The sequence below is a fragment of the Elephantulus edwardii genome, unplaced genomic scaffold (genome assembly GCF_000299155.1).
Source record: "Elephantulus edwardii isolate Elephantulus edwardi_28Jun2011 unplaced genomic scaffold, EleEdw1.0 scaffold00014, whole genome shotgun sequence".
Classification (NCBI taxonomy): domain Eukaryota; kingdom Metazoa; phylum Chordata; class Mammalia; order Macroscelidea; family Macroscelididae; genus Elephantulus; species Elephantulus edwardii.
In genome coordinates this window covers 28,587,654-28,612,509 of record NW_006399764.1, presented here as the reverse complement: position 1 = coordinate 28,612,509, position 24,856 = coordinate 28,587,654, and the positions used below count along the sequence as shown (strand labels likewise).

The 24,856-nt window shown below is 47.2% G+C and overlaps 1 protein-coding gene across 1 annotated transcript in view; it reads right to left on the bottom strand.

Moving 5' to 3' along the window:
- Positions 1 to 1,525: 1,525 nt before the first annotated feature.
- Positions 1,526 to 24,856, bottom strand: part of RFX3 (regulatory factor X, 3 (influences HLA class II expression)) — a 174,290-nt gene continuing 150,959 nt past the window's right edge. Inside the window, exons 15-16 of the mRNA XM_006881317.1 lie at positions 6,530 to 6,572; positions 1,526 to 1,766 (exon numbers count right to left, since the gene is read on the bottom strand). Of these exons, the coding sequence (XP_006881379.1) occupies positions 1,528 to 1,766; positions 6,530 to 6,572 (282 nt within the window). The 3' untranslated portion in view covers positions 1,526 to 1,527. The remainder of the gene's footprint in view (positions 1,767 to 6,529; positions 6,573 to 24,856) is intronic.

Below are 24,856 nucleotides of genomic sequence, written 5' to 3'. Positions count from 1 at the left end.
TTCCAACGCCCTTACAAGTGATCTGATTTGTAATCAAGTAATATTCAGCTTGAAGAATAAAAATTGGTTCATGGTCATTCAAAGGGGGGAAGAAGAGGGGGGTGGGGGAAAGAGTTTTTGTCTTTGTTTGTTGTCCCTATATTTCCTTTGAAGAGCAAGTGACCTGTCCTCACACCTGGAATCTCCAGGTGACAGGCATGCCTTGTCAAGCGGACTGAAGAGTCCTTCACATGAACAAAAGAAATCTTACTAAACCTTAGCTTCAGTTCTGTGTTAAGGCACCATATAATTAGCCGAGGTACGATGATCCCTGATGTACATTCTTCAATGGCAATGGTCCATCCAGCCACCCATCCAAACCCTCCCGAGTTGGGAATCAGTATCAGTGAGCTGTGCCAGTTACACTGCCTTCGGGTTCTGCTTCAATGGAAATCCACATACTTTAGAAACCAGGAAATAGTGTCTGAAGGAAATAACCGTATGCAGGTTGCTACATTCCTTGCATTCAATACATTTTCTTTTATAATAGCAGCATCTTGAACTACTATTAGGGGAAGGGGGAAAAAAAGACCTGGAATAAAAGAAAGTCATCCAAATGGAATGGTTTCCTGTATGTCCAGCTCAGCATTAAGTAGTATGTACACTTAAAAAAATAAGGAGAAACAAACAAACAAACAAAAAGTCAAGTCATTTCTTTTTTAGCTTCAGCATCTAATGGCTCCCACGTCCAAGCAGAACGCACCAATGTGGTGTCCCAGAGACAGAGTCAGTAGTCTTTACACAGAGGAACTGGTTTGCACATCATAGTTAAGATTCAAGGTTTAACGGAAGCTTGCATTGTTAACGCAGTTTAAGAATTATGTACACACATTATGTACATATTAGCATCATCTCTTGCCACGCTGTCGTTTACCCTGCAGTGGTAAATGCACAGCTCCATTTTCTTGCAGAGAGAAATAATAACCTTCCCAACCCTCTAGCATGGTCATCAAATTGCTGTTTTCCTCTCCGTCCTCCAAAACATTAACAAAATAGTGTCTTACAGTTCTGTCCCAGGAAAAGCACCTTTCAGAAGCAATTTAGATGCATCTGCTGCCAATGGGCATGCCTCCAGTGTAAATCAAAGCAATGCATTTCTTTTGACATTTCTCAGAAGTGCATCTCACATGAAATCATCCACCAAGACTAACAGTCACCAATAAAATAGTTTAAGCTACAAAAATGTAAATTATCTTCTTTTTTAATTATAAGGAAACAAAAACATTGACATTAAGAGTTGAAAAAAAAAATTCCTTCTTGACACCTGAAAGGAAAAAAAAAAAAAAAGACAACCTTTCCAAAACCAAAAACTCTCATTATCAAGAGTCAAATAATGTGTTTACTCTAAAAACAAAAACAAAAACCATGGCAAAATACATACACCCATTCCATTTCACAACTGCAAACAGGGAATGTTCACCACAGACAGACTGCCGACAGTCGCTGTTGGGGCTCACGCGTTCCACGCCAGCCCAGCGTCAGCAGGCCTCACACGGCCGTGTAGGTGTTGCCTGTGGCGCTGCACTGCCGGATGGTCTGCGTGCTGCTCACCACGTGCTCGCTGTGGATGGGGCTCAGCAGGGTGGGCTGCACGCTGCCCTCCAGCACCGGGGGCATGCAGCCCACCGGGAAGGCCGGCGCCAGCTCTGTCTTCTCTCTTTTGGCTTGGGGCTCGGAAGAGTCATCCAGCTCTTCGTCCATTTCGCTCTCCACTTCGCTGCCTTCATCTGCACAAATGAACAACGTGGACAGTCTTACCCCAGGGGAAGCAGCTTGGAGAACGGACAGCACCTTACATGCAGTGGCTCAGCTTATCTCAGCGGGCGACACTCGTTTTTCCATGTGTCAGTGTCGTGCTTGATACACTTGTCCAAACCAATCCCCCTCCATAACTCCACCTGGATGCAGAGCACTCCTCCTCCACAGGAGGAGACACCGCATCTTTCTCCTTCAGAGTAGCTGACAGATTCAAACCACTGACCTTTAGGTTTGCAACACAACGCATACCACTCTATGCCACCCGAGCTCCTTGATGTACCTGCAAAACGTTGCTCGGTGCCCTTGAGTCTATTTCCACTCGTAGGGACAGCCTTTTCAAGGCTGTAACCCACAGAAGACCAGATGGCGGTCTCTTCCTCCTTTGGAGCCACTGGGCAGGTCCAAAGCCTGAACCTGGGAGTCAGCAGCTGAGCACTCAGGTGCCTCCCTTCCCATGTGTGTCAGGTGCCCCGGGGCCCTCTCCGACTCACGGTGACGCTGGGCACAACTGAGCGAATCCTGCCCAACCTCCTGCCATCTCACAGTCTTGCTGTGTATAAGCCACAGTGGGACAGAGATGAATTTGGTGGATGAAGTGTAATGGTTGTCTTTAAGAGTTCTGAGACCACCTCTGGGGCTTCTTCAAGCTCAGATACTGCAAGGTGGCCTGGCTTACGCTGTCAGAAGGTAATGACTTTCGGACACGATGTGGAATTTGAGGCATGTATTGAATTGAGAAATGCTGACTCAAAAACATCCTCAGAGTTCTGAGAAACCCACCAGAAGATCCTCTGCCATCGAGCTGATTCTGAGGCATCTCAACCCTTTAAGAACAGAGTACAGCCGCCCCATGGGGTTTCTCAGGCTGTAAATCTTTACACAGCCACAGACATAGCCTTCCCCTCCACAGAGGCTGGTGTGTTAACACTGTTGACCTGTCAGCATCTCTGCCACTTAAGCACTGTGCTTCAGGGGTGTCAATGGTGGCCCTGGTCTTTCATCTGGGCTGGTGTTAACACATGCTCATTCACAAAATAAACCATGTGTGTGAGGTGGGGTTACTGTCAGGCATTTGTGGGCACAATGAGGCTGTGGAGGCCTCATATTAAGAAAATCTTTAACTTCTATTACAAAAATTCATGACGACTGAGGCATCAGGACACAAACTGTGCAATGAACTTTCATTCCTAGCAACGCTGATACTCACTCTTAATAGCTGGTATTAATGTCTTGAAATTAATGTACTAAATAGTCTGTTACCCCCAGTTTTAAGACATTTTATATGAACTAAAACAGCATTATAATGGAATGCCATCTAATTTTTTTCCCAGCATGCCTTATTAAAATTCAGAAGTGCTGTTGAGAATGAAAAAAATATGCCGCACAGCTTTCTCAGGGACTCAGTGGCACTCTGGAAGACTCAGGAGGACACCTCATCATCAGGAGTGTATTTCTGTCCTAACCAACTTCTAAATCCACCTTTTAAACTTCTGAGGAGATACGTGAGTGTGGTTTATTATTTGTTATTATTTATTATATGAGAAAGCACTGAACTACATAATCCAGATGGTGGCATGATAGTTAAGCACTCAGATACTAACTGAAAGGTCCGGGGTTTGAATTCACCTAGAGACAGACCTGGTGACCTGCACCCGTAAGAGAACAATACAGGCGTCCCACCTTGTCACATGGGGCTGCTGTGCGCTGAACCTCTACTGGATGGCACTCCAGTGTAATGAGATATATTTATGCCTAGCGTGTTCTATGTTGAACCACTATCAAAGAGTTAGTGGTTTGAATCCCCAGCTGCTCTGAGAGATGAAGAAGGGCAACCTCTTCCTGCTAAGATTTTCAGGTATGCAAACCAAATAGAGGGTCACAATGAGTCAGAATCAACTTGATGCCAGGGGCTTGGTTTTGGTATATTGACTTTTACAAACAAAGTAAGTGAGTCTCTATTAAATTCTCTGGTATGTCATGGTACAGTGAGCACGTGACAGACACCCCTCCAGCCAGGTTAAGTGTGCCTTTGTCAGAGATGTGAGTCCAGTTTTAACATGTGGGGTGACCTCTTGCATCTTTCTGTACAGACAGACCCCTGATTCCCCCCCTCCCCCGTGTTTAATGCAGGGCAACAGTGGCTCCAATCAGTGATGGGAGAGCAGGACCCTCCAGGGAGGGGTGCACAGGTCATACACAGTGCAAGCTCCGGAGAGATGGTGTGTCTGGTCATAAAGATCGAGAGGGACTCACACTGACTAGAGACGGTGTCTAAAACATGTCATTAATGATAAGCAAAGAAATGCTCTAGGGTGAGGCAGGAGACAGCCTGCCTTCATGCAGTTAGTATACTGCCTCTGGAAATAGGAACTGGATAGCATTAGAACCTCCTGGAACACGAATGCACATTTGAAGGTTAAAGGAGCAGGAGAGTCATCCATACGGTAGATGTCAGTTTTATCAAAAAGGGTATAACTGAAATATGCTTGTGTGATACTTTATGCTTTTATATCATCTTCACATCATTTATTTAAACAGAAAAATCACTGGAAGTATCTTCACACCAAATCCTTAATGGTGTTTGTTTCTTAGTGCGATGATTATGCAACCTCACTTGCCACAGTGTCTAGGTTTTTGTGTTTGCAGTGGTTAATATCATGTGTCAGCTTGGCTAGACTTAAGGCGTGTGTGCTCTGATGTGAGCAGCCAATCAGATGGAAGGAGACTTTCCTTGGGGGTGTGGCCTGCCTCTAGTATATAAACAGATATTCTGGCCAAGTTGTTACTATTGTCCTTTGATATTTGACATAAGCCTGCACAAGTCTCTGGTCTGCAACCTGATTTGCAGATTTGGGGTTGGTCAGGTGCTGCGGCCACGAGCCAGCAGAGGTCATCAGTCTGGTGACCTATGAATTTGGGACTTGCTAGCAAACACAACCTTCTTTGAGGTAAATCTCACACACACACACACACACACACACACACACACACACACACACTCTCTACATTTATAAATACACATATGCCTATATATGCTTCCCTAGTTTCTCTTTTGTAGCTAACACTGAAAATAATATTATTTGAGATTTTTATATAAAGCTAATATAGCAGGAGTAGCATCTACTTCCTAAACAACATGCCTTTGGAAACTCTATGGACTTTGATAAATGTTGATAGTTGTAGAGGGGCTTCAGGCCTTGTGTTCACAGGGTTGCTATGAGTCATGCTCGACTCAAAGACAATCAACAACAGCAGCACTTCATTACAAGGAAAAATATTCTCATTTTATGGAGAAACGTCTTCAGAAATGACAAAGACTTCCCATTCAATCATTAGGCCCTGAATGTGCCCACTTGGCCACTGGTGAAGAGGCCTGGAGTCAGGGTGAAGGGGTCCCAGGAACTCCTCACAGAGTGAGGGGAGGGATGGACACAATGCTCCCTCTTCACCAAGGTTCCTCCGCCTCAGGAAGAGCATTAAAAACATGGAAGAGGCAGCACTGCAAGGGGCCAAAGTCATTTCCAAGCCAGTAGGCAAGCGGACAGGGAAATGAGACTGTTAGGAAGTCCTTTCACCTGCCTGCTTGTTGATGGAAGCCGCTGGGCGTGCAGAACAGGCTCACACGCAAGTGCGCCAGGCCAGCTGACTTAAGGCACCAGAGGGAGACAGGGTTGTGTGGCGCAGACTGTATAAAAGCCGTCTCCCCAAAGCAAGGCCTCTCTCCAGTTCCTAGGGACGAATCCATTCACTGCAATTCCATAAACATTTGCCACTGTTGTGTGCACCAACGTGAGTCTTATTCACAGAGACCCTGTAGGACAGGACAGAATGGTTCCATATGCTCCACTGGGGGAGATATTTTTAAGAGCTGGTGACCAGTTTTCTGTTTTTTAACTGCAGAGAAGCTGGTGGCTTTGAACCACTAACCGGCAGGATAGCAGGCAGATGGTTAACCACAGTGTGGCCAAGGCTCCTTATTTTAGGCCCCTCACAGTCCTTCGATGATGCATATGGGCTATCAATCATTTGTTGTTGTTAAGTGCCATCGAGTCGTAGATGACTCATGGCGACCTGATGAACGAAAGACCTGAACACTTGTATAACTTTCATCACTTCTCCAAGTTCATAGGGTTTCTGGAGGCAAGCTATTTCAACTACTACTAATCATTTGGTTTCAAGGTGGTTTCTTAAAGCCTCCTTGGTTTTGATTTGATGTTTAAATATGAAATCAGGACAACTGTGGTACCCAAAATTTTGGATCTGGTACATTTCATTGTTCTGTGTGAGTTATACCTCTACTGAGTGTTACTGGTGAGATGAGAAGGTGGCGGGCTGGCTGCCTTGCTGGAGGACTGAAGGTGAAACTGTAAGGCCCAATTTTATCAGCTAGGACTGTGGTGATAGCCCAAAATAGCTTTTTGTTACTTCTAGTAATACATTTCAGGCCATATGCTGAGAAGAGTTCCAAACGACACTAAAACTCAAATTTCTGCACCAAATGGGCCACAGGTAAAGAGGACGGGGTGGCCAGGGGAGGAGAAAGGAATCGGGCATTCTCGAGAAGGTCAATGGCATTCTCAACGGGCCTGTGTGCCACTTCCACAAAATAAGAGAGCTGGAGACAGGCGTTGCATTTTCTCCTCTGAGAATTTCTCCATTTGGAAAAAAAACCCCACCAAAACTAACAACCCCAAAACCCAACTTGTGAGTGTAAAAAATTTTCCATTCTTACCTTTATCCAGATTCCCCGGGGACACGGCATTTAAATCACCAAACTGCAAAACAACAGTCATTTGTGCAATAGTTACTATCAGGCAGCGTGAAGTAACAGCTCACTAGTCTTCAGTAAAAGCATATGCCAGGACGTTTCAAGATGGTAAACTGAACACCAATTTGATCTCTGACTAGACGGGTCATGTAATTTCCCAATCAAACCTGTCAGATCCAGACAGTCCCGACTCAGTCACATTTCAGCTGTCTAGGCCTCTTTGTGAAAGGATAACGATTTTTGCCTCCTTCCACGTTCCATCTTACCTTTTATCACTTCACCTTAGTAATAAAGGAGAAGGGCACATTATATCAAATGGGCCCTGGGAAGATGAGTGGCCAAGTAGAAATGAAGAGCCCCAATCCAATGGGCTACGTTCGCCGTGGTCCCTAGGCCTGTGCCAGGATCTCCTCCACTCTATGTGGGAAATCACAGTTCAGGCGTTTCCTTGATCTCAGTTTTTAAAGTTTTAATTACACATGAAAACATATATGGAGTCCCAAGGCTTTGCGTATTTATACAAAGGCATTTACTGACTTTCACTACCTGGGGCTCTAATTGGCTAAAGTGGTAGGGTCTTGCCTTTTTTTTTTAAAAAAAAAAAATTAAGATGCATACAAACTTTATATACATTTTCTTTCCTTCATTCACATTGCACTTCATATAATCATTCCCATACACTGTGTTTTATAATCACCATTACACTATGCCCACCACAATCCCCTCTTTCCAGGTGTGTGCCTGATGGATCTTCCCCATTTCCTTTACCCCCTCCCTCCACCCAACAAACTGTGTGACTCTGATTTCCACCCTACCCATCCTCACCCCTCTGCCCCCACCAGGGTGTCGCTTTGTAAAGAGAGGTTATCGGAGCACTGTCAACGCAAATGAAAAGAACTTAAAACAATATGGAGCCATTAATAACCCTCAGCTTCAACACGCCTGCCTACTTGGATCCAAAAGCTTGATCAGAGTTTTATAGTGAAGAAATAGTTTTTGAGAGTTTTAGGATGGCGGGGGGAAAAAGACATACTAAATGAAAATATACCAGACAGCACGGGAAATAAGCAAAAGGTACAAAAGGTAAAGCGGGGCCTCAGAGCACTCGCACACTCCTAGCTGGCCAGTGACTAGGGATGACAGAAAGAGAATTGATGCCTTTGAGCTGTGGTGCTGGAGAAGAGTGTTGAATATACTATGGACTGCTAAGACAACAAACAGGTTTGTCCTAGAGAGGGTGAAGCCAGGCTGCTCCTTGGAGTCAAGGATTCTGAAGCTTCGTCTGACATATTTTGGGCATGTTGCAAGGAGGGACTGGCCCTTGGAGAGGGACATCATGTTTGGCAGAGTGGCGAGGCGGCAAAGGAGAGGAAGACCCTGAATGAGATGGATTGATTCTGTGAGTGGGATGGTGAGAGAAAGGGTGTTGGAGATAGTGAGGTTGGCACAGGAAAGAGCTACTCTACGGCACATAACAATAAAAACAACAACAACAGCAACAACAGCGAGAATAACTTGTTGGTACAAATTCATATTTGTCAAAGAACTTAAAAAGGGCAAGCCTACTCACATTAGGAGGTTTGCATATAGAGAACTCCGTAAGAGCGTATTTGTTCCAGCTACAAGGTATGGCTACGATGCAACTGACCTCATTTTCAAGTACACACATATTTGCTTTCTTCTTCTATTTCTTCACCCAAACAAGTATTGAGCTACTTTGGCAGCTTAGACATGTATTCCTAGACCCAAGGCTTTGGCATTCCTCCGAGGACCAGCTCTAAGTAAGACCTAGTTTTTGTATCATCATTGGAGGGGGCTACAGTTAGTTCACTTTACAGCTGATAAAGCACGTGCATGGCTCATCCCATATTATTTGCTGTATCTTAAATATTAGGCCTTCAACTATTTTCTCACTTTCCTGATACTCCTGTCTAAGAACTCTCCTCTCTGATGCTCTTTACCCCACACACATTCACTTCCTTCAATGCCATGACCACAACCTGCCCGTTTCCTCATGCAACACTTGTATCCAAACCGAACCCCAGCCAGTACCCAAATACAAGGTGAGAGTCCTGAGGGGAGGGACCTCACCAGGTGACTTCATATCTGCAGCTAGCACAGCACCTGAATGAATACTCACCCAAAGAATGAATTTGTGTCTGTACCTCACCTCATAACGGACTGTGAGTCTGGCAAATTCATTCTGCAGTGATGGAAACAGTGAGGGGATTTGTGTAATGTCATATGGACAACAGGGAGGTGTTTGACTTGGGACCTGATGCCCCAGCCCTCAGGATTTAAGAGACCAGCAGGGGTGGGGAGCAATACGTATGTTCACATGGATTTGCTTGTGCACATGTCTGTGTATTTAAATTCCGTCACAGAGGAAGGAAGATAAGAGATTTTAAGAGGAGGAGAAAACAGACTCTGTGACTAACATTTTACACAGTCAGCTGACCCTTTCGCCATGAGACTGGAAAAACTTGATGGAAAAACTACTATTACTGAACATTTTGATCAGGGATTTTAAGAATAATTCAGATAAAAAATGGAAAAAATGTATAACAGAATTTGATATTCTCAAGACCTACACAATTCTGGAAGCTACAGAAGGCAGATGGACCCCTACAACTATTGATATGAGACAATTTTCAAACTTTATTCCAAATATGGCCCCTGAAGCCTTCCTTAAAACCAATTAATATTTAACTCAGCATAATGTCCTCCAGAGTCATCCATTTTGAATAATATTTCGTGAGCTCCTAGTTTTTCAAAATATCTCAGTCACAAAAGGACAAATACTGCACACTGCCACTGTTGTAAAACGGGACTAACATATGGGTTGGGGGGGAGACTGAGAAAGATGAAATAAATTATGTATATTGCATTGAAACAGATAAGAGAGGGAACTATTTAAAAGGTATATATGATTAGGTATTATTGTCATGACAGGAGTCCAGAACAAAGGCTGCATAGTTGAGTTGACTTGTGGGGAGGGATTGTATAACAATGAAAGAATTTTTCTTTTACTTTTCAAAGAGAACGAACTGGAGGGGTGGGGTGGGCAGGGAGAAAAGTACAACAGTGAATGAATGGAAATCCAAAATCTCTGTAAATTTTCATGAAAATGAATAATAATTTAAAAAATTTAAAATAAAAAAAAGACCATGGATGGAAAAACCCCCAATTAATGATGATGATGATGATGATGATAATAATAATAATAATAATAATAATATAGGTTTACTCGGGAAGAGCTTCTGCACTGAGATTTCCCTCAAGAGGATCAGAGTGACGGCAGTAACCGGGGAGATTACACTCACAGAGACACAGGGGCAGCGCTCAGCTCACAGGGAGGGAACAAGGCAAAGGATCCTCAATGCCGTCTACCACACATGTGGAGAGGGCTGAATGTTGTGTAGCTTCTCAACAACAAGACCGACAGACTAAATACGCTTTACAAGCATGTTGTTATTGCCGTGCACCATGGACTCAGCACTGACCCCCGGCTGACCCTCCAGAAGGTCTCCCGAGGTAGTTACAGGCACAAGAGGGCAGCGCTCAGCATTCTCCCGGGGAGCAGCTAGCGGACTTGAACTGCACACCTTTGCGGTGGTAGTGCTATTTCTTACCACTAAGCCACCGGGGCTTCCTTGTTTATCCATGGATTAAAGCACAAGATCTTTGATATGAGGGAATTCCCACGCAGAGAAAAGTGGGCTGCTGTTTAGAGGCAGCAAGCACCCTAACATAGTCCCCATGCTGTTCTAATCCTAACTGTTCTCGCACTGACCAGGGTCCTGATGACATGTCTCTCCTGGACAATGGCATCCAAAAGCCGACTGAAACGTGGCTGGTCAAGGTGACCGGGGTGTGTTAGGCCTAGAGCCTGTGATGAGACCAGCAAGGGCTGCAGAGTGTTACTGGGCAAAGGGGCGGCACGGCCAGGACAAGAGTGAGCATTCCCGAGACTCCTGCATGTGGCCGAGCCACTAAGGGGCAGCTCGTTCCAGGACCTCAAGGGCCATTTCCTGTCCCCAAATACAGGCATCCTGAGGAGGACGCTGGCTGGGCAAAGGGTGCGTGGCCGCTGGTGGAAGGGACCGTGGCACACAGACCCCAGTGGCTGATGCACCAGCTGACTTGTCACCGGAAGGAAGCGCTGTGCTGGAATTCTGGGAACACAGCACCGTAAGGTGGGACGTGGGGATCCACGAGTGTCCAAGAAGAATAAAAATAGGGCAAGTTTAACCAAATTATAATGATTTGGATTATTAGAGCAGAACGGATTTTGAAATAAAAAAAAAGAAATCTAGACATCTAGAAAGAAAGAAAAAAATCTAGAAAGAAATCAAGAGGGAGGGAGGGAGGTAAGGAGGGAGGTAGGAAGGAAGGGAGGAATTCAGTCTTTCCGAGGAAAATACACACCCTCTGATATTTACAAACTCAAGGGAAGAAATACAAGTAGCCAAGGTCAGCTGTCAGTTACTGTGCGCCTGGTTCCTGTACATACAACCCATTAACCTTCCTACTGGTCATGTTTGAACCTTACAATGGTCCTTCAAACAAACTGCCTTCACCTTTTACTTTGTAGATCAGAAAACAAGGTTACAATGATGATATATGGCTTGCCTAGACTGCAAAGTTATTGGATGGGAACATGGAATTTCCATTCAGGTGTGGAGCCCGGCATGAGAGGAAGAGCCAAGAGTGGAGTCAGCTGGCCTGGCGTGAACCACAGACCCACCTGGGAGTGAGCGGATTGGGCCAGGCAGACCATAACGTGATGCCTTCCTGAGGCAGGAAATAGCCACGGTCACCATGAGGATCAAGTGTGCTGAGATGTGCAAAACAGAGCTACTCAATGCATTGTGCTCCCAAACTCAGCTTTCAAAATGAGAAATGTACACTGTCGTTAATCCCCAGATCTCATGCTGAGTAGCTTCTGACTCAGGACAGAGCAGAACTGTCCCGTGGGGCTTCGAGCCCGTGATCTTAAAGCGGGCAGAATCCTTCACCCCTGTCCTGTAGGAAGGCTGGTGCATTGGCACCACCTATATTTTGGTTAGTGATCTATACTAAATCACTGCACCAACAGGGGTCCTTACAATGGTAAATACCATTTGTGTCATCCTAGAACTCTACTGGACCCCAAGCTATGGGATAGTGAACTCTGGAAGGAGGAATTTTTGAAATCATCTGTGACACTGCTATCAGATCCATCACTGTCAAGTCAAGCCGACTCACAGAGACGCCGGTGGACAAGAGAATAAATGCCTCCTGGGGCTTCCAAGACCATAAATCTTCAGGGAAGGGATCGCCCTAGCTTTCTCCCAAGTTGGTGGGTTTGAACCACCAACCATCTGCTTAGTAGTGATGAGCCTTCACCGCAGTGCTCTGGGCACTTCTTCAAACAATCCGCAGCTATTTTCTTTTCAGTTCTGTTCCCCTTCACCAACGGCAGTGACTGGAAAGAATGTGGGCACCATTCTGGGTGCTCCTGCTGAGGAGGCAAAGAAACGTCTTGAAGTTCCCATTACAGAGGGGTTCACACAGCACTGTCATCATTTTTCTTGAAATGTCTCCCGAGCGAGAGGCAGGTTAACTAAGGAATTTCAGGTTTGGCAGCAGGCATTTCACAGCTGAGAGAAAGGAGCTGCTGCCTGTCTTTACAGCAACTTCCAGCCCCGGAGAGTTTACGAGGAGCAGCAACGCTCGCCTTACAGGACCTCACGGTTTCAGAGGATTTTTCTTTGTCTGGAGTTCTTTTTCTTTCTGGAGTGTGCTTTTCTATGTGCTTCCAAAGAGCTTTTACTGCAGCCTGCTGAAGAGGAAGCCCCTTAACAAAGCAGAATGACTGCAAAACTGGGGAAAGATGTAGCAATGGCTGTAAGGACGGTGCAGGAACAGGCAGAGCGCTGTCTTGTTGTAAGAGGTCACTATGAGCGGGAACCAACTCAGAGATATCTACCACTATCTCCACCTTCATCTCCACCACCGTCACCAGCTCCACCTCCACCACTACCACCCGCCACCTCACCTCCAGCTCCACCACCTCCACCTCCACCTCCACCACCGTCACCACCACCACCACCACCTCCACCTCCTCCTTCACCACCACCATGACCAGTTCCACCTTCACCACCATCACCACCTCCACCTCCTCCTCCACCACCACCATGACCAGTTCCACCTTCACCACCACCACCACCTCCACCTCCTCCTCCACCACCAGCTCCACATCCACCACCACCACGACCACCACGACCAGTGTCACCTTCACCACCACCACCACTACCTCCACCTTCACTACCAGCACCACCCCACCACCAGTTCCACCTCTACCCCCCCACCTTACCATCATGACCTTCACCACGTCCACCACTACCATCTCCATCACCAAATCCACTACCTCCTCCTCCATTACCACCATCAGTTCCACCTTCACCACCAGCAGCTCCACCTCCATCTCCACCACCACCACTACCAACTCCACCTCCACTACCAGCACCACCCCACCACCAGTTCCACCTCTATCCCCCCACCTTACCACCATGACCTTCACCACGTCCACCACCATCATCTCCATCACCACCACCAAACCCATCACCTCTACCTCCACCACTTCTACCAGGAAGCTGAGATTTCTGGCAGTTTGTTGCACACAGAAGCAAACATGCCTTCTAATCTGTGGAAGTTCAATACCATTGGGGGCCAGTAGTCCCAGCAGGGCATGTGTGGCCATTCTAGGCATAAACCCCTAGTCATAGAGTTGATTCTGATTCATGGAGACCTTGTAGGAGAGGGAAGGCTGCCTTGTAAGGTGTCCAGTGCTGATGTCTTTGTAAGAGCAAGTCATCAGGACTTCCTTCCATGGAGCAGAGTGGTGTAAACAAACTGTCATCCTCTGGTTAGGATGTATGTGCGTAACCAAACCAGTGCGCCACCAAGGCTCTTCGTTCTGTGGGCCAAACAAAGCTCACTGCTGTTGAGTGGGTCCTGACTTCATAGTGACCATTCTCGCCCTCAACAGACCCCCTGTCATCGAGATAGGTGACCGACCCTCCATGGGGCTTTCATAGGCTGGAGACCACAAGGAAAGAGACTCGACATCTTTGTTCCACTGAGCAGCTGGTGAATTTGAACCGCTTGCCTTTGGGTTGGCAGCACAACTCCTTATCCACCAGGCCACTGCTGCTGTGTACCACAGAGTCAGAACTGACCTACAGCTGATCCTCTGGTGGGTTTTCAGAGGCAGTTAACTGCACGGGAGGGGACTGCCCATCCTTCTCCCCTGGAGTAGCTGGTGGCCTCGAACTGCATGCCTTCAGGATTGTAGCACAGCTCCTTGCCACTAGGCCACCCGAGCTCCCTACCAGGCCACTCGAATTGCATATTTTTACAGGAGAAGTACGTCTTTCCCTCTGCACCACAGCTGGATTTGAACAGCAGACCTTTTGGCTGGCAGCATGATGCTGTGTGGGCTTCCTACTCTGTGCCCAGGGCAGCGTGTTTTCCCTTTACTCACATCAGCTCAACTCAAATGTCCCACGCTGTACCCCTCTGCCTTATATCACTCTCAGAACCCGAGAGGCACTCCTGAGAGCACGCAGACCCAAAGTGCTCTGTAGTTCAGGAAACGTGTCTGCCCCGCTATGTGGAGAGCAGCTTCAGCACCTAAGGCCTGTGCGGATGTGAGGGGATCCTGGTGGCCATGTGTGATCTCCTCTCCTCCAACCCGTGCCCCACCTCCCATGGCGCGAGGAGGCAGAGGACCAAGGGGACATGCCCTCCTGGGGCCGCTGTGCCTGTCCCCGTGCACACTGCTGCCCGGGACGACACTCCAGCACCTCCCACCCTGAGGCCCTGCTTCTCCCACCAGGCTCATCCTACAAGCTTTACCCTGGCCGCCCCAGCCCCGCCCCCTTTTTTGGAGGGAAGAGGTGACAGTGGGGGGAGCTGCTAGCTTGTAAAGCAGGGCCACAACTCAAACAACGGTGTCCAATGCGGCCACGGAGATGTCGCCAGGCATGAGCCGTCCATGGTCCAGGGTCAGGTGTAGAGCCAGGGCTGACTCTGTCTTTTCCACCTTTTCCTGCCTGGAAATTAGAGAACCCCAAGAATTTCAAATTCAGACTCAGCCTTCTGCATATCAGGATCTCATTTTCAAGGTAGGTGGGTAGAACAGATGTTATTTATAGTTGGAGTCGTAACTTTCAAACATTCAGACATATGGTATCCTGGGCCCTGCAGGCAGGCAGGAGGGCTGGGCCTGCCAGCAGGTGCCCTCCATCAGCATGGGGGCTGGGCGGAGGAAGGATCCTGGTACCCAGCCCTAGTGAGGGGCACACGGCATCCTTTGCTGCGAATCATTCATCACTAAGACAGTGGTCACACTAGAACGACCGTGGGGACGGTGGACAAATGTGAGTGGAAATATGTTCTCTTTGTGCCTATAAAACCATTACAAAAAGTGCCTATCAATTCGCGTGCTTGCTTCAAAGAATAAAGAGCCCTGTGCCACCGTGGTTAAACACACAGCTGGTCACCAAAAGGTTGAGGGTTCAAACCCACAAGCTCCTCCATCAGAGAAAAGCCCAGGGATCTGCTTCTATAAAGGTGACAGCACTGAGCCATGTGAGGGTCATAATTCTAGTAGGAAAGCTTGTGATGTTGATGAATTTGGTAATAGTGCAATACTGCGGGGGAGCCCTGGTGGCACAGTGGGCAAAGCACTTAACTCTGGACAAACCAGCTGTGAACCAAAAGGTTCCCAGTTCAAATCCACTAACTGCTCTGTGGGAGAAACACTGGAAACTCTAGGCAGAGTGCTCTGTTGACCTTGTGGCAAGAAGCTGCACTGAAATCTCCTCCCGTGAGACTGACTGCCTCTGAAAACCCACTGAGGGTCGGGTCAGTTCTGACTTCATGGTACACAACAACCGCAACAACAAGAGCATGGGGGGAGTGCTCTGGTGGCCTTGAGGTAAGACTCTGCAGAAATCCCAAAGGCACACGGTCTGAATCTACGCGCTGCTCTGTGGGAGAAGGATGGGTGACCTCCTCCTGACTGATTTACCAGCTCTGGGGACCTGCTGGAGGCTCAGCTCTGGGTCAGGGCCAACCCTGCGATACTCAGTTACACAGCACCAACCACCAACAGCAGCAGCAAAGGGTCTCTCCGGGTCAGAACTGACTCCATAGCAGTGGATGTGCTGTCACAAAGAAAAGACAAAAACGAGGGAGCTCTGGTGGCCTAGTGGCAAGAAGCTGCACTGTAATCTCAGAGGCGTGCAGTTCAAATCCATCAAATGCTTTGCTGGAGGAGGAGGGGCAATCTCCTCCTGCACCAGTACACACACACACACACACACACACACACACACAAAGAAAAGCCAAAAGCAATTTCTGGAATTGCAGAAAGTTGCCCACTCCTAAGAAGGGCAGAGGCAGCGACCACCATCTCCCTCAGCCATAAAGCACCAACATCCTAAAGGCCAGAGCCACGGACCCAGGCACGGCTGAGTGCGCCGAGGCCACCAGGTGGCACTGCCACGCTTCCGCCACACCAGCAGCCTGCACGGAGCTGCCTCCAGCCTTGGGGATGCCCAAGTAACAACGCTGTTGGGCTAACTCCTCTCAAATAATTCCCGAGTGGAGGGCTGTGCTGAAGAGGGCAGTACGTGGAGTCATCTCCCCTCATGTCTCCACTGAAGCTCTTAATCCTTGAGCTGCTCTAAGAAAGCGGCAACTTCTATTTCCTTCTCTCTTCCCACTCTCAAACTCTTTAGGACAACTCTTCTCTAGCTGTAAACACTTACAAAAACCCAATTTCATGGAGAGGGTCTTGGAGATAGGACTAACAGGCATGTTCTGGGGGGAGGAGGAGCACTTCTTGGTCTCATTTCCTGAGTAAAGAAATCCAGTTAAACCAGCAAACGCCGGGCACCTGTCCTTGCATCCTTTAGAGCTTGCTTCCCCAGCACACTGTGTTTAGATGACAGCCAGGGCAAACCCTCTCCAATCCCAGAAGGGGCTGGGAGGAGGAGGAGGAAGAAGAAGAGGCGGCGGCACAGATCCCCGCAGGCAGGGAAGGAAACTAGCATGGGAAGGTAATGAGCAGGTCCCACAGGGAAGGGTTGTGGTCTGGGGCTACTGAACCACGAGGTTCTTCACTGCAGTGTAAAGAAAGAAGGAACAGACCAGCAAACCAGGGAAAAGGAAGACAACATGGGCCCTGCCCTGCACAACCAGCACCAGCAGGAGCTGGAGGGGCCTGGCAGGAGCTGGAGGGGCCTGGAGGGGCCTGGCAGGAGCTGGAGGGGCCCAGTGGCTCCTGCCTCACAGGGTTATGGCCCCAGCCAAACAGCCTGTTCTAGAAGAATAAGTGTGGTCTGTGGGCGGGTACAGAGGAACTGAAGGGTCTAATTTGTTGTTGTTGTTTTCTGGCAGATTCATCTTTCTAATTGCCATTTGCTTAAACTAATATTCCACTTCGCTGGCGTGCTCGGAAGATCTAACAAAGAGAGGAAGGGGGTTTAGACAGTAGGGCTACCAAATGTGTTCTGTGAGCAGAAAGGAGCCCCGGTTTGTGCAAGTGTGTTTGTATGTGTGTGTGTGTTTAAAATAAGAATGAAAAACATCTCGCGTCATGGCACGGTGACTACCACAATGCTGGCCCTCGGTTAGAAAATATCAGTACAGCAAACAATCACAAGCTCGGTTATAAAAAGGAGACACTGCAACATGTGGCAAAGTCACCTTTCAGCTTCTAAACTGCTACTTTGCCAAGATATTGGTTTTTGCAAATGATCTTAAACTTGCAGTAAGCTTCACTCCCTTTAATGTATTCTGTAACAAGCCCATTATTCCACCAGCACCTTTCTGTGCATTCCCTACGCACAGGAGAATAAAGCTCACTTAAATTGGTTTTTCTTTGGTTTTTCTGGTATGCTTTACTTCCAGCACCCGGCTTTGTTTACCACAACTGTGCAGCTACCAAATGCAGCTCTTTCCCTGAACTTCTATCTCCAAAGCTTGTCTGGCCAATTATTTATTTATTTATTTTAGGTTTGGAGAAAAAAAAATCCTTTTTTCTTGTTTTTTAGTTTGTTTTTAGTAAATTTCCTGCAGAAGACCTTTTTTAAAGTGTTAAAGAGAAAATAATGTCACTTTTGAGAATAAAGGTGTGTCAGACCCAAGTCATGGTCGTCTTTTCAGTCACTCTACATGGATGCAACGACCGGACGATGAATAAGGAAGGCTGAGGATTGCTGTATCTAAATTGTGGTTCTGATGAAGAAGAATATGGAACACCCCATGGGCTGATTGCCAAGCAAACGTGTCTCGGAAATTGTATGGTCAGGATGCTTCTTCAAAGAGAAGACAGTGAGCTTTTTGTCTCTTGTACCTTGAGTGTGTGATCAGGGTGGGTTAGTTCTGAGAAAAGTGGAGGGAAGCAGCGAAGGAGAGGAAGATAAGTGAGATGAAGTGAGGTAGCGGCAGCCACAATGGTACTGAGCGAGGCAGAGACTGAGGATGCGGAGGGACAGCCGGGCTTGTTCTGATGTCCGCAGGGACACTCTGCAGAGGGCCTCACTCGAGAGCGTCCAACAGCAAAGCCAGAGGAACAAACAAGCACCTTTTGGAAGAAGTACAACCAGGATGCTCCTTAGAAGCAAGGGGTGGTGAGCTCTACGGCCGCTGTGCTCTGCACGTGCGCTCAGGAGCAGTGAGTCCGTGGAAAATGACACCAGGCCTGGGAAACCAGAAGGTCAGTGAAAGAGAAGACCCTGGATGAAAGGGACCGTCACAATGACTGCCCCAAGAGCTCTACAGTGTGACTGTGAGGACAGAGTGACAACAGGCAGCGTCCCATCATGGCGTGCGTATACCCCGAAGGGGAAGCCACTCAATGACCACTCACATCAACAACAACACTTTTGTTCATGTCACTGATCTCTCTGGCAAGGAAACCATCTGCCGTGTGACTGGTGGTATGAAGGTGAAGGCTGACCAAGACGAATCCTCACCATATGCGGCCACGTTGGCTGCTCAGGATGTGGCACAGAGGTGCAAGGAGCTGGGCATCACTGCTTTACACATTAAACTTCATGCTACAGGAGGAAATCGAACTAAGACCCCTGGACCTGGGGCCCAGTCTGCCCTTAGAGCCCTTGCCCGTTCAGGAATGAAGATTGGACGGATTGAGGATATCACCCCTATCCCTTTCGACAGCACCCGCAGGAAGGGTGGTCGCCGTCTGTGAACAGGACTCATCAAATTATTGTTTTCTGTTAATAAATTCCTTCATGTAAATAAAAAACAAAAACCCAAAAACAACAACTTCAGGATGAGGCCAAGACATTTTTTCTTGGCTCTTGAATCCTCAATGGTTCTTTGACTGTTCTTCCCTAAAATTCCTACTGAAATGTTCTATGTGGAATTCACAACAGACTAATAATAAGCATTGTTTCAATGGTTAAATACCTAAGGAGTTCTCTTACTACTGCACAGTCTCATAGATCTTGTGTGTCATGGGTAAAAATATACTTAAACATTAAACAGTCGTCTTCAGCTACCCATATTTTTTTGGATAAATCATAACAATAAAATAATGTTTTTCACATTAAATTCATTTCTGAAGCAATCACATTTTCACAGCTCTGGTGACTCTAGCAATGGGCTGTAGTTATTTTAAAAGAGGCCGAGGACATTGCCATAAATCTCCAACAAGAGCTTCCCAACAGTTCTGGAATTAAGAGAAAAGGATGTTTTGGGGCCCCATTTTTCTTATCAGAGTTGCTTGGTGAGGCTTAAGAGTTTATTTTTTAATTTAACAGGTGTGCAACAGATGCAACCTGTTTATTATATTTTATTTCTACCCTTAAAACTTCACCAGTGCCAGGAAACCCTGTTGGCACATTTGTAATGCTGCCACTAAAATTCCAAAAGGGACATAAATCTAGAAGTAAATAAATTCTGTTTACTTTCTCCCATCGAGGCAAAAAAAAAAAGAATCATAGAACTTTTGAAGTGTAAATGCTTCAAGGAACTCACTAATCAACACTCACTGTCACAGTGGGTGGAGGGAAGAATGTGGGGAGGCTGTGGTGTAAAGTCCCACCTGCGTTCTCTATCACTTCAACAATTTATGACACTCTCAAAGAAGTGCACGTATAATACCTGGTGCGACTATATGCCCTTCATACGTAAGGCAGGTGTTGCATTCCTGTTATTGCTCAAATGACAAAAATAACACCATTTTAAAAAGTATTTATGGAGCTCAAACTAATGAAAAGGGATGTTGTGGTTATTGATAAGTGCCGTCGAGTTGTAGGCGGCTCATAGTGACCCTATGAACGATAGACCAGAGCACTGTTCATAGCGTTTCCAGAGACAAGCCATGTCGGAAGTGGATGCCACTCGTGCTTCCAAGCCTGTTTGAATCAAGGAGATCCACAAAACACTGTCCACCACGGGTGACCACTATCACATTTGACATATCAGTGTCACAGTGTTCAGCATCACAGCAACCACAAGTTACCTCTCTTTAAGTATCTTTAAAAGGAAAACTCTTTTCAATTAATTAGACAACAACATGTTTTTCCTTCCTCGTTCTTTTTTCTGGATTTTTCTCGTGGCCTGGCATCTGTCCCTGAGTAAAGCACTTATAAAAGCAAAACAAATGGCTCCCCTTCCTGAGTTGCCGACCCTCCCAGGTGTCCCCTCACTAGTTTGGGAACTGTTCTCATGCTAGTCCCGCCCCGTCCAAAGCCAAAAGCAAGGGCTCTGGTGAGGAAGGACGACATGGGATCCTGACTTCACAACTTTGGAGCAATGTGACCTGGGGCAGTTTACTCTGTGGCTCTGGGTCTCACTTGGTCACTGGGACAGATGGAGAGCAAAGGCACCCCCATCAGGTTGCTGGGTAAGTGACTCTTACAATTGGGTCTATTAGCACTGTGTGGACGCTGGCCAGCACAAATAAAAAAAAAACAACCAAACAAACCCAAAAGACAAAACAAAACAATCAACTTTGCCTCTGAAGCCTCTGGTCTATTAAATAATAAGTGATAGGTCTTCCAGAGCTCTGGTGGCACTGAGGTTAAGGCATCTGGCTGCTGATTGAAAGGTCGGTGGTTCAAGCTCACCGCATGATCTGTGGTAGAAAGATGACACCATCTGCTTCAGAAAAGATTCATAGCCTTGGAAACTCTCTGGAAAGTTCTGCTTTGTCCTACAGGGTCACTGACTGGGTCAAGTGCAAACTCAATGTCATCGTATTTGGACTGACTCATAACTGACCCTCCATGGGGCTTCAGAGGCTGTAAACTGTAGGAGAGGAGATTGCTCACCTTTCTCCCACAGAAAGGAACCACTGGTGGATTAGACCACAAAGGTGTGTGGGCTTTGGCTCGGCCACACAACTCCCTCCAGGTAATGACACAACACTGACTCAACGGCAGGGGACTGGGTTTGGGTTTTAGTGAGTCTTCTGAGGTTACAGCCACAGATAGTCCACAAAGACACCCCTTGTCTGTGCTCCCTCCCTCCTCAGGCAGGGTCTCTGCGCACACGTCTCTCTGTCTGCCGGGGCCTCCAGGCTGAGCTCCTGATGTTCAGAGTCTCCTTACGGATTAGCTCTCACTTCAGACATAACCTCCTCGGGGACACCTCCCGTGAATCCCAGGCCAGATGACATGACCTGTGCTGTGAGCGTCTTTAGCTCCTTTACACCATGGTATTTTCAATTGCTTCCTACTCATCTGAAAGTTACATGAATAAGGAAGACCGAAGGAGAACACGTGCCTTCGGGTTGTGGAGGTGGGGCCGAGTACTGAATATCCCACAGACTGCCAATAGGATAAGCAAGTAAGTCTCTGAGGACGTGCAACTCTGGTGCGAGGGTGGTGGAGCTGTCTCACTGACTTCGGGTATATTGTTAGGAGGGGTCAGTGCTTGGAAAAGACTTCGTGCTGGGAGAGGCAGAGGATCCGTGAGAGAGGAAGACCCTCAACAAGACGTACTGACACAGGAACTGGAACAATGGGCTTGAGCACGGCAGAGATCTTGAGAACAGTGCAGGACACGGCAAGGCTCAGCTCAGGCCTCAGTTCCTAGGATGCTGTGAGTCACAATACACTTTAGAGTATGTACCAGTGACAACAAACCCCCTCAAACTTTCTTTTACAACACTTATTATAATCGGGACCGTGGAACAAGTTACGTGTTTGGGGTTTTTTTCTGATATTGGCCATTTTCAATGACAAATTAAAGATGAAGAGTGTCAAATTCATTGTCAAAAAGAACATCTTAAGATCAATCCTTAAGTACAATGCTGTCAGTGATAGGCTAAATTCTGTATGCATCTAAAGAAGACCTGTTATGAAAATATAGCTGTTATGAAAATGTAACTCTTCTTTTTAAATTTTACACTGGTTTACTTACAAAGTTCATATACATTGTTTTTCACACTGGATCTTTCCTCTTTCCTTTACCTAGCCCTCTCTCCACTTATCAAACTGTGTGACCCTATGATTCAGCGCTCCCTCCCCCCCATAAATAGATATGCTGTGTTCTGTGCCGTCAAGTTGAAGCCGACTCTTGGCTGACCCTCCAGTGGGTTTTTAGAGGCAGCAAACTGCACAGGAGGAGATGGCCTGTCTTTCTTCTGTGGAGCAGCTAGTGGATTCGATTATGCGCCCTTGGGTTGGCAGTGCAATAAAACATAAGCTCTTTGACAGCTGGTCCCAAATCCATTTGCCATCATCATAGTCACAGTGTTGGGTCTAGAGTGAGTGCTGAACAAATATCTGTAAGAATAACTCACTAAGTAATTTCAGTGATGAGAAGTAAGGAAAAAGAACTCTGATGGCAGAGGAGTTAACCAAAAACGGTGGCAGTTCAAAACCACCAGCACCTCTGCATAAGATGTGTCAGCCTGCTTCCAGAGATCGAAAATCTTGGAAACCTCACATCAGATCTACTTTGTCACATGGGACGTTATAGATTGGAATCAATTCAATGATACATAACAACAACAACAACATACAACAACACAACCTGGCCAAGATTGTACCACTTTAAATAACAAAACCAGAAAGAAAATGCAGTGCTTCCAACTCAAAAGAATTCTATTTTCACCAGTAAATGTTCATTTACACAAGGCACTTTACACAAGCAATTAGCATTATGCAGGTTCTAGAGTGTCAAACATGAGCACGCATGACAGGAGGAGCTGAGATAGCTGGAGAAAGCAGGGCCCCTCGGAAGAACTGGCGTGTAAGCCGTGGAGAATAAAGACAAGTCGAGGCAGGTTGGAGGTCCCGGCAAAGACCTATGATGGTGATGCTGGTGAATGAGGCAGAGAGAGAGCCACTGTGGCCATAACAGGTGAGCGGGCAGCGAGAGGCCAAGCGGTAAGGGACAGAGGAGGGCCTGACCCCGCAAGGTCTCAAGTGCTGAGGGAAGAACCTTGTTCTTTAACATTCGGGGGACTTTGTGCAGGCGCAGATGAGGGAGCTTTGCATTCTGCTGAGAGATGCCCAGGGCACTGTGGTGCGTTTGGCAAAGAGTGGACAGTCTGCTCTGAACAGAGGCAAGCAGTGTAGAGAGAGGGGTGGACCTGGGAAGTGTTTAGAGAGAAAATCAACAAATGGCTAGGGACGGGGTCAAATCAAAGACACTCAGGTTTCCAAGCACCATCATCCTCGTCTCTGATGATCAAGGACCCAGTAGTAGACAGAGCAAAGATTTAATTCTACCAAGTGTACCGAATAAGCTCTTAAAAAATAGTGGCAATTTCGATGATTCTTGTGGTTAGCGATGACTGCAAACTTCTGGCTGGGACCGGAAGTGACAGTGACCCATCTGGATTTGCAGGGACTTGGGCTGGGGGGCTGGAGCGATGCACACACGTGCTCCTGGACGGGGTCTCTCCCTTTACAGCACTCTGAGCGTTTGGGAAGGGAAGTTGCCCGACAAGCAAGGAAGGTCACGGCGCCTCCTTCATCGACAGCCTGGCTTCCAGGTGGCAAAAGCAAACATGAGCACACAGCCTTCTGCTCTCAGGTGTCCTTCCCCCAAGAATCGAGGCATTGAGACCTGAGGTTGCGACCATGGCTGGTGGGTGGACTAGGCTGCAATGAGGAACCTGAGTCTATAACGTTGGCCTGAAGTGGGCTTCTGGGGTGAATAAGAAAGGAGTCGATGGGTCAAAGGATCTTCCTATGAACAGGGTGAGGGGGAGCAAACAACAACCAATTCGAGAGGTGTGCTGACATCTGAGCTTACAGACACATGGTAGACCTTGTTTTCTCATCTAGATTTATTTGCGTCACCTCTGCCACATGCATTTACCATGCTTATGTGTAGGATGACTTGTGGACCGCACAGACCATGCCCTCTGCAGCCCATCTGACCTCTGGTGAGCTGGGGCTACCCATACAGGCGTGCAAGGAGGCTGCTCACAGGCTCAAGGCCACTGCCGGTGCTCCCCAGAGAGCCAGTGAGCACATCAGGATGAGCCCACGGTGCTAATGAGAAGCTTGCTAGCATCACCAGCTCATCCAGCCGAGGGAGCCCCAGAGGACGTGAGGCAGATGGCAAAGGCTTTCAACAGAAGTCTGGAGCTCGAGGTGAGATTTTTACAGGACCGAATGTATGTGCGTTAGGTTGAACAAACATCTACAAGAGAGGCAAGGACAGGACGTAGAATCCCTCCAGTGCAGATTGTTCTGGTCACATCACACGTGGTCCTGCCAACAACATAAAACCCACAGGGAGGTCTGCTTATGCTCCTGATGCCGGGGACATCACGCAGGCCCCCTCACCGATGAAGACCATCACACAAGTGCACACAGGTCAGTACAAGCCAGGGCATTTCCAAGACGAGGGAGAAGAGTATTTCAGCTGATGTTAGAAATAAGTCGGAAATGTATTTCACTTACACTACAAAACTTATGCAGGGCCTTGAAGTTGCACAAGCCTTACATATTTGTATGTATACCATTAGCACTGTATTTATTAAACTAGGAAGAAGGATCCAGTACTATTTCTTCTCATTCTCTGCACATAAATCAGCATCTTTCTCACTGTTCACTCCAAGTTGGGTAGTTTTCAATATTGCTTAACCAGACAGGTATGAATGAAGCCACATCAGCTGTGACTAAGAGGGCCAGAGACCATGTCACCTAAGCCCCTTGCAAACCAATCGCTGTGATACTAATGTCAGAGTTTTAGCTTTTAGAATTGAAGGTAAGACATCCAGAAATTCTAAATGGTCTTTTC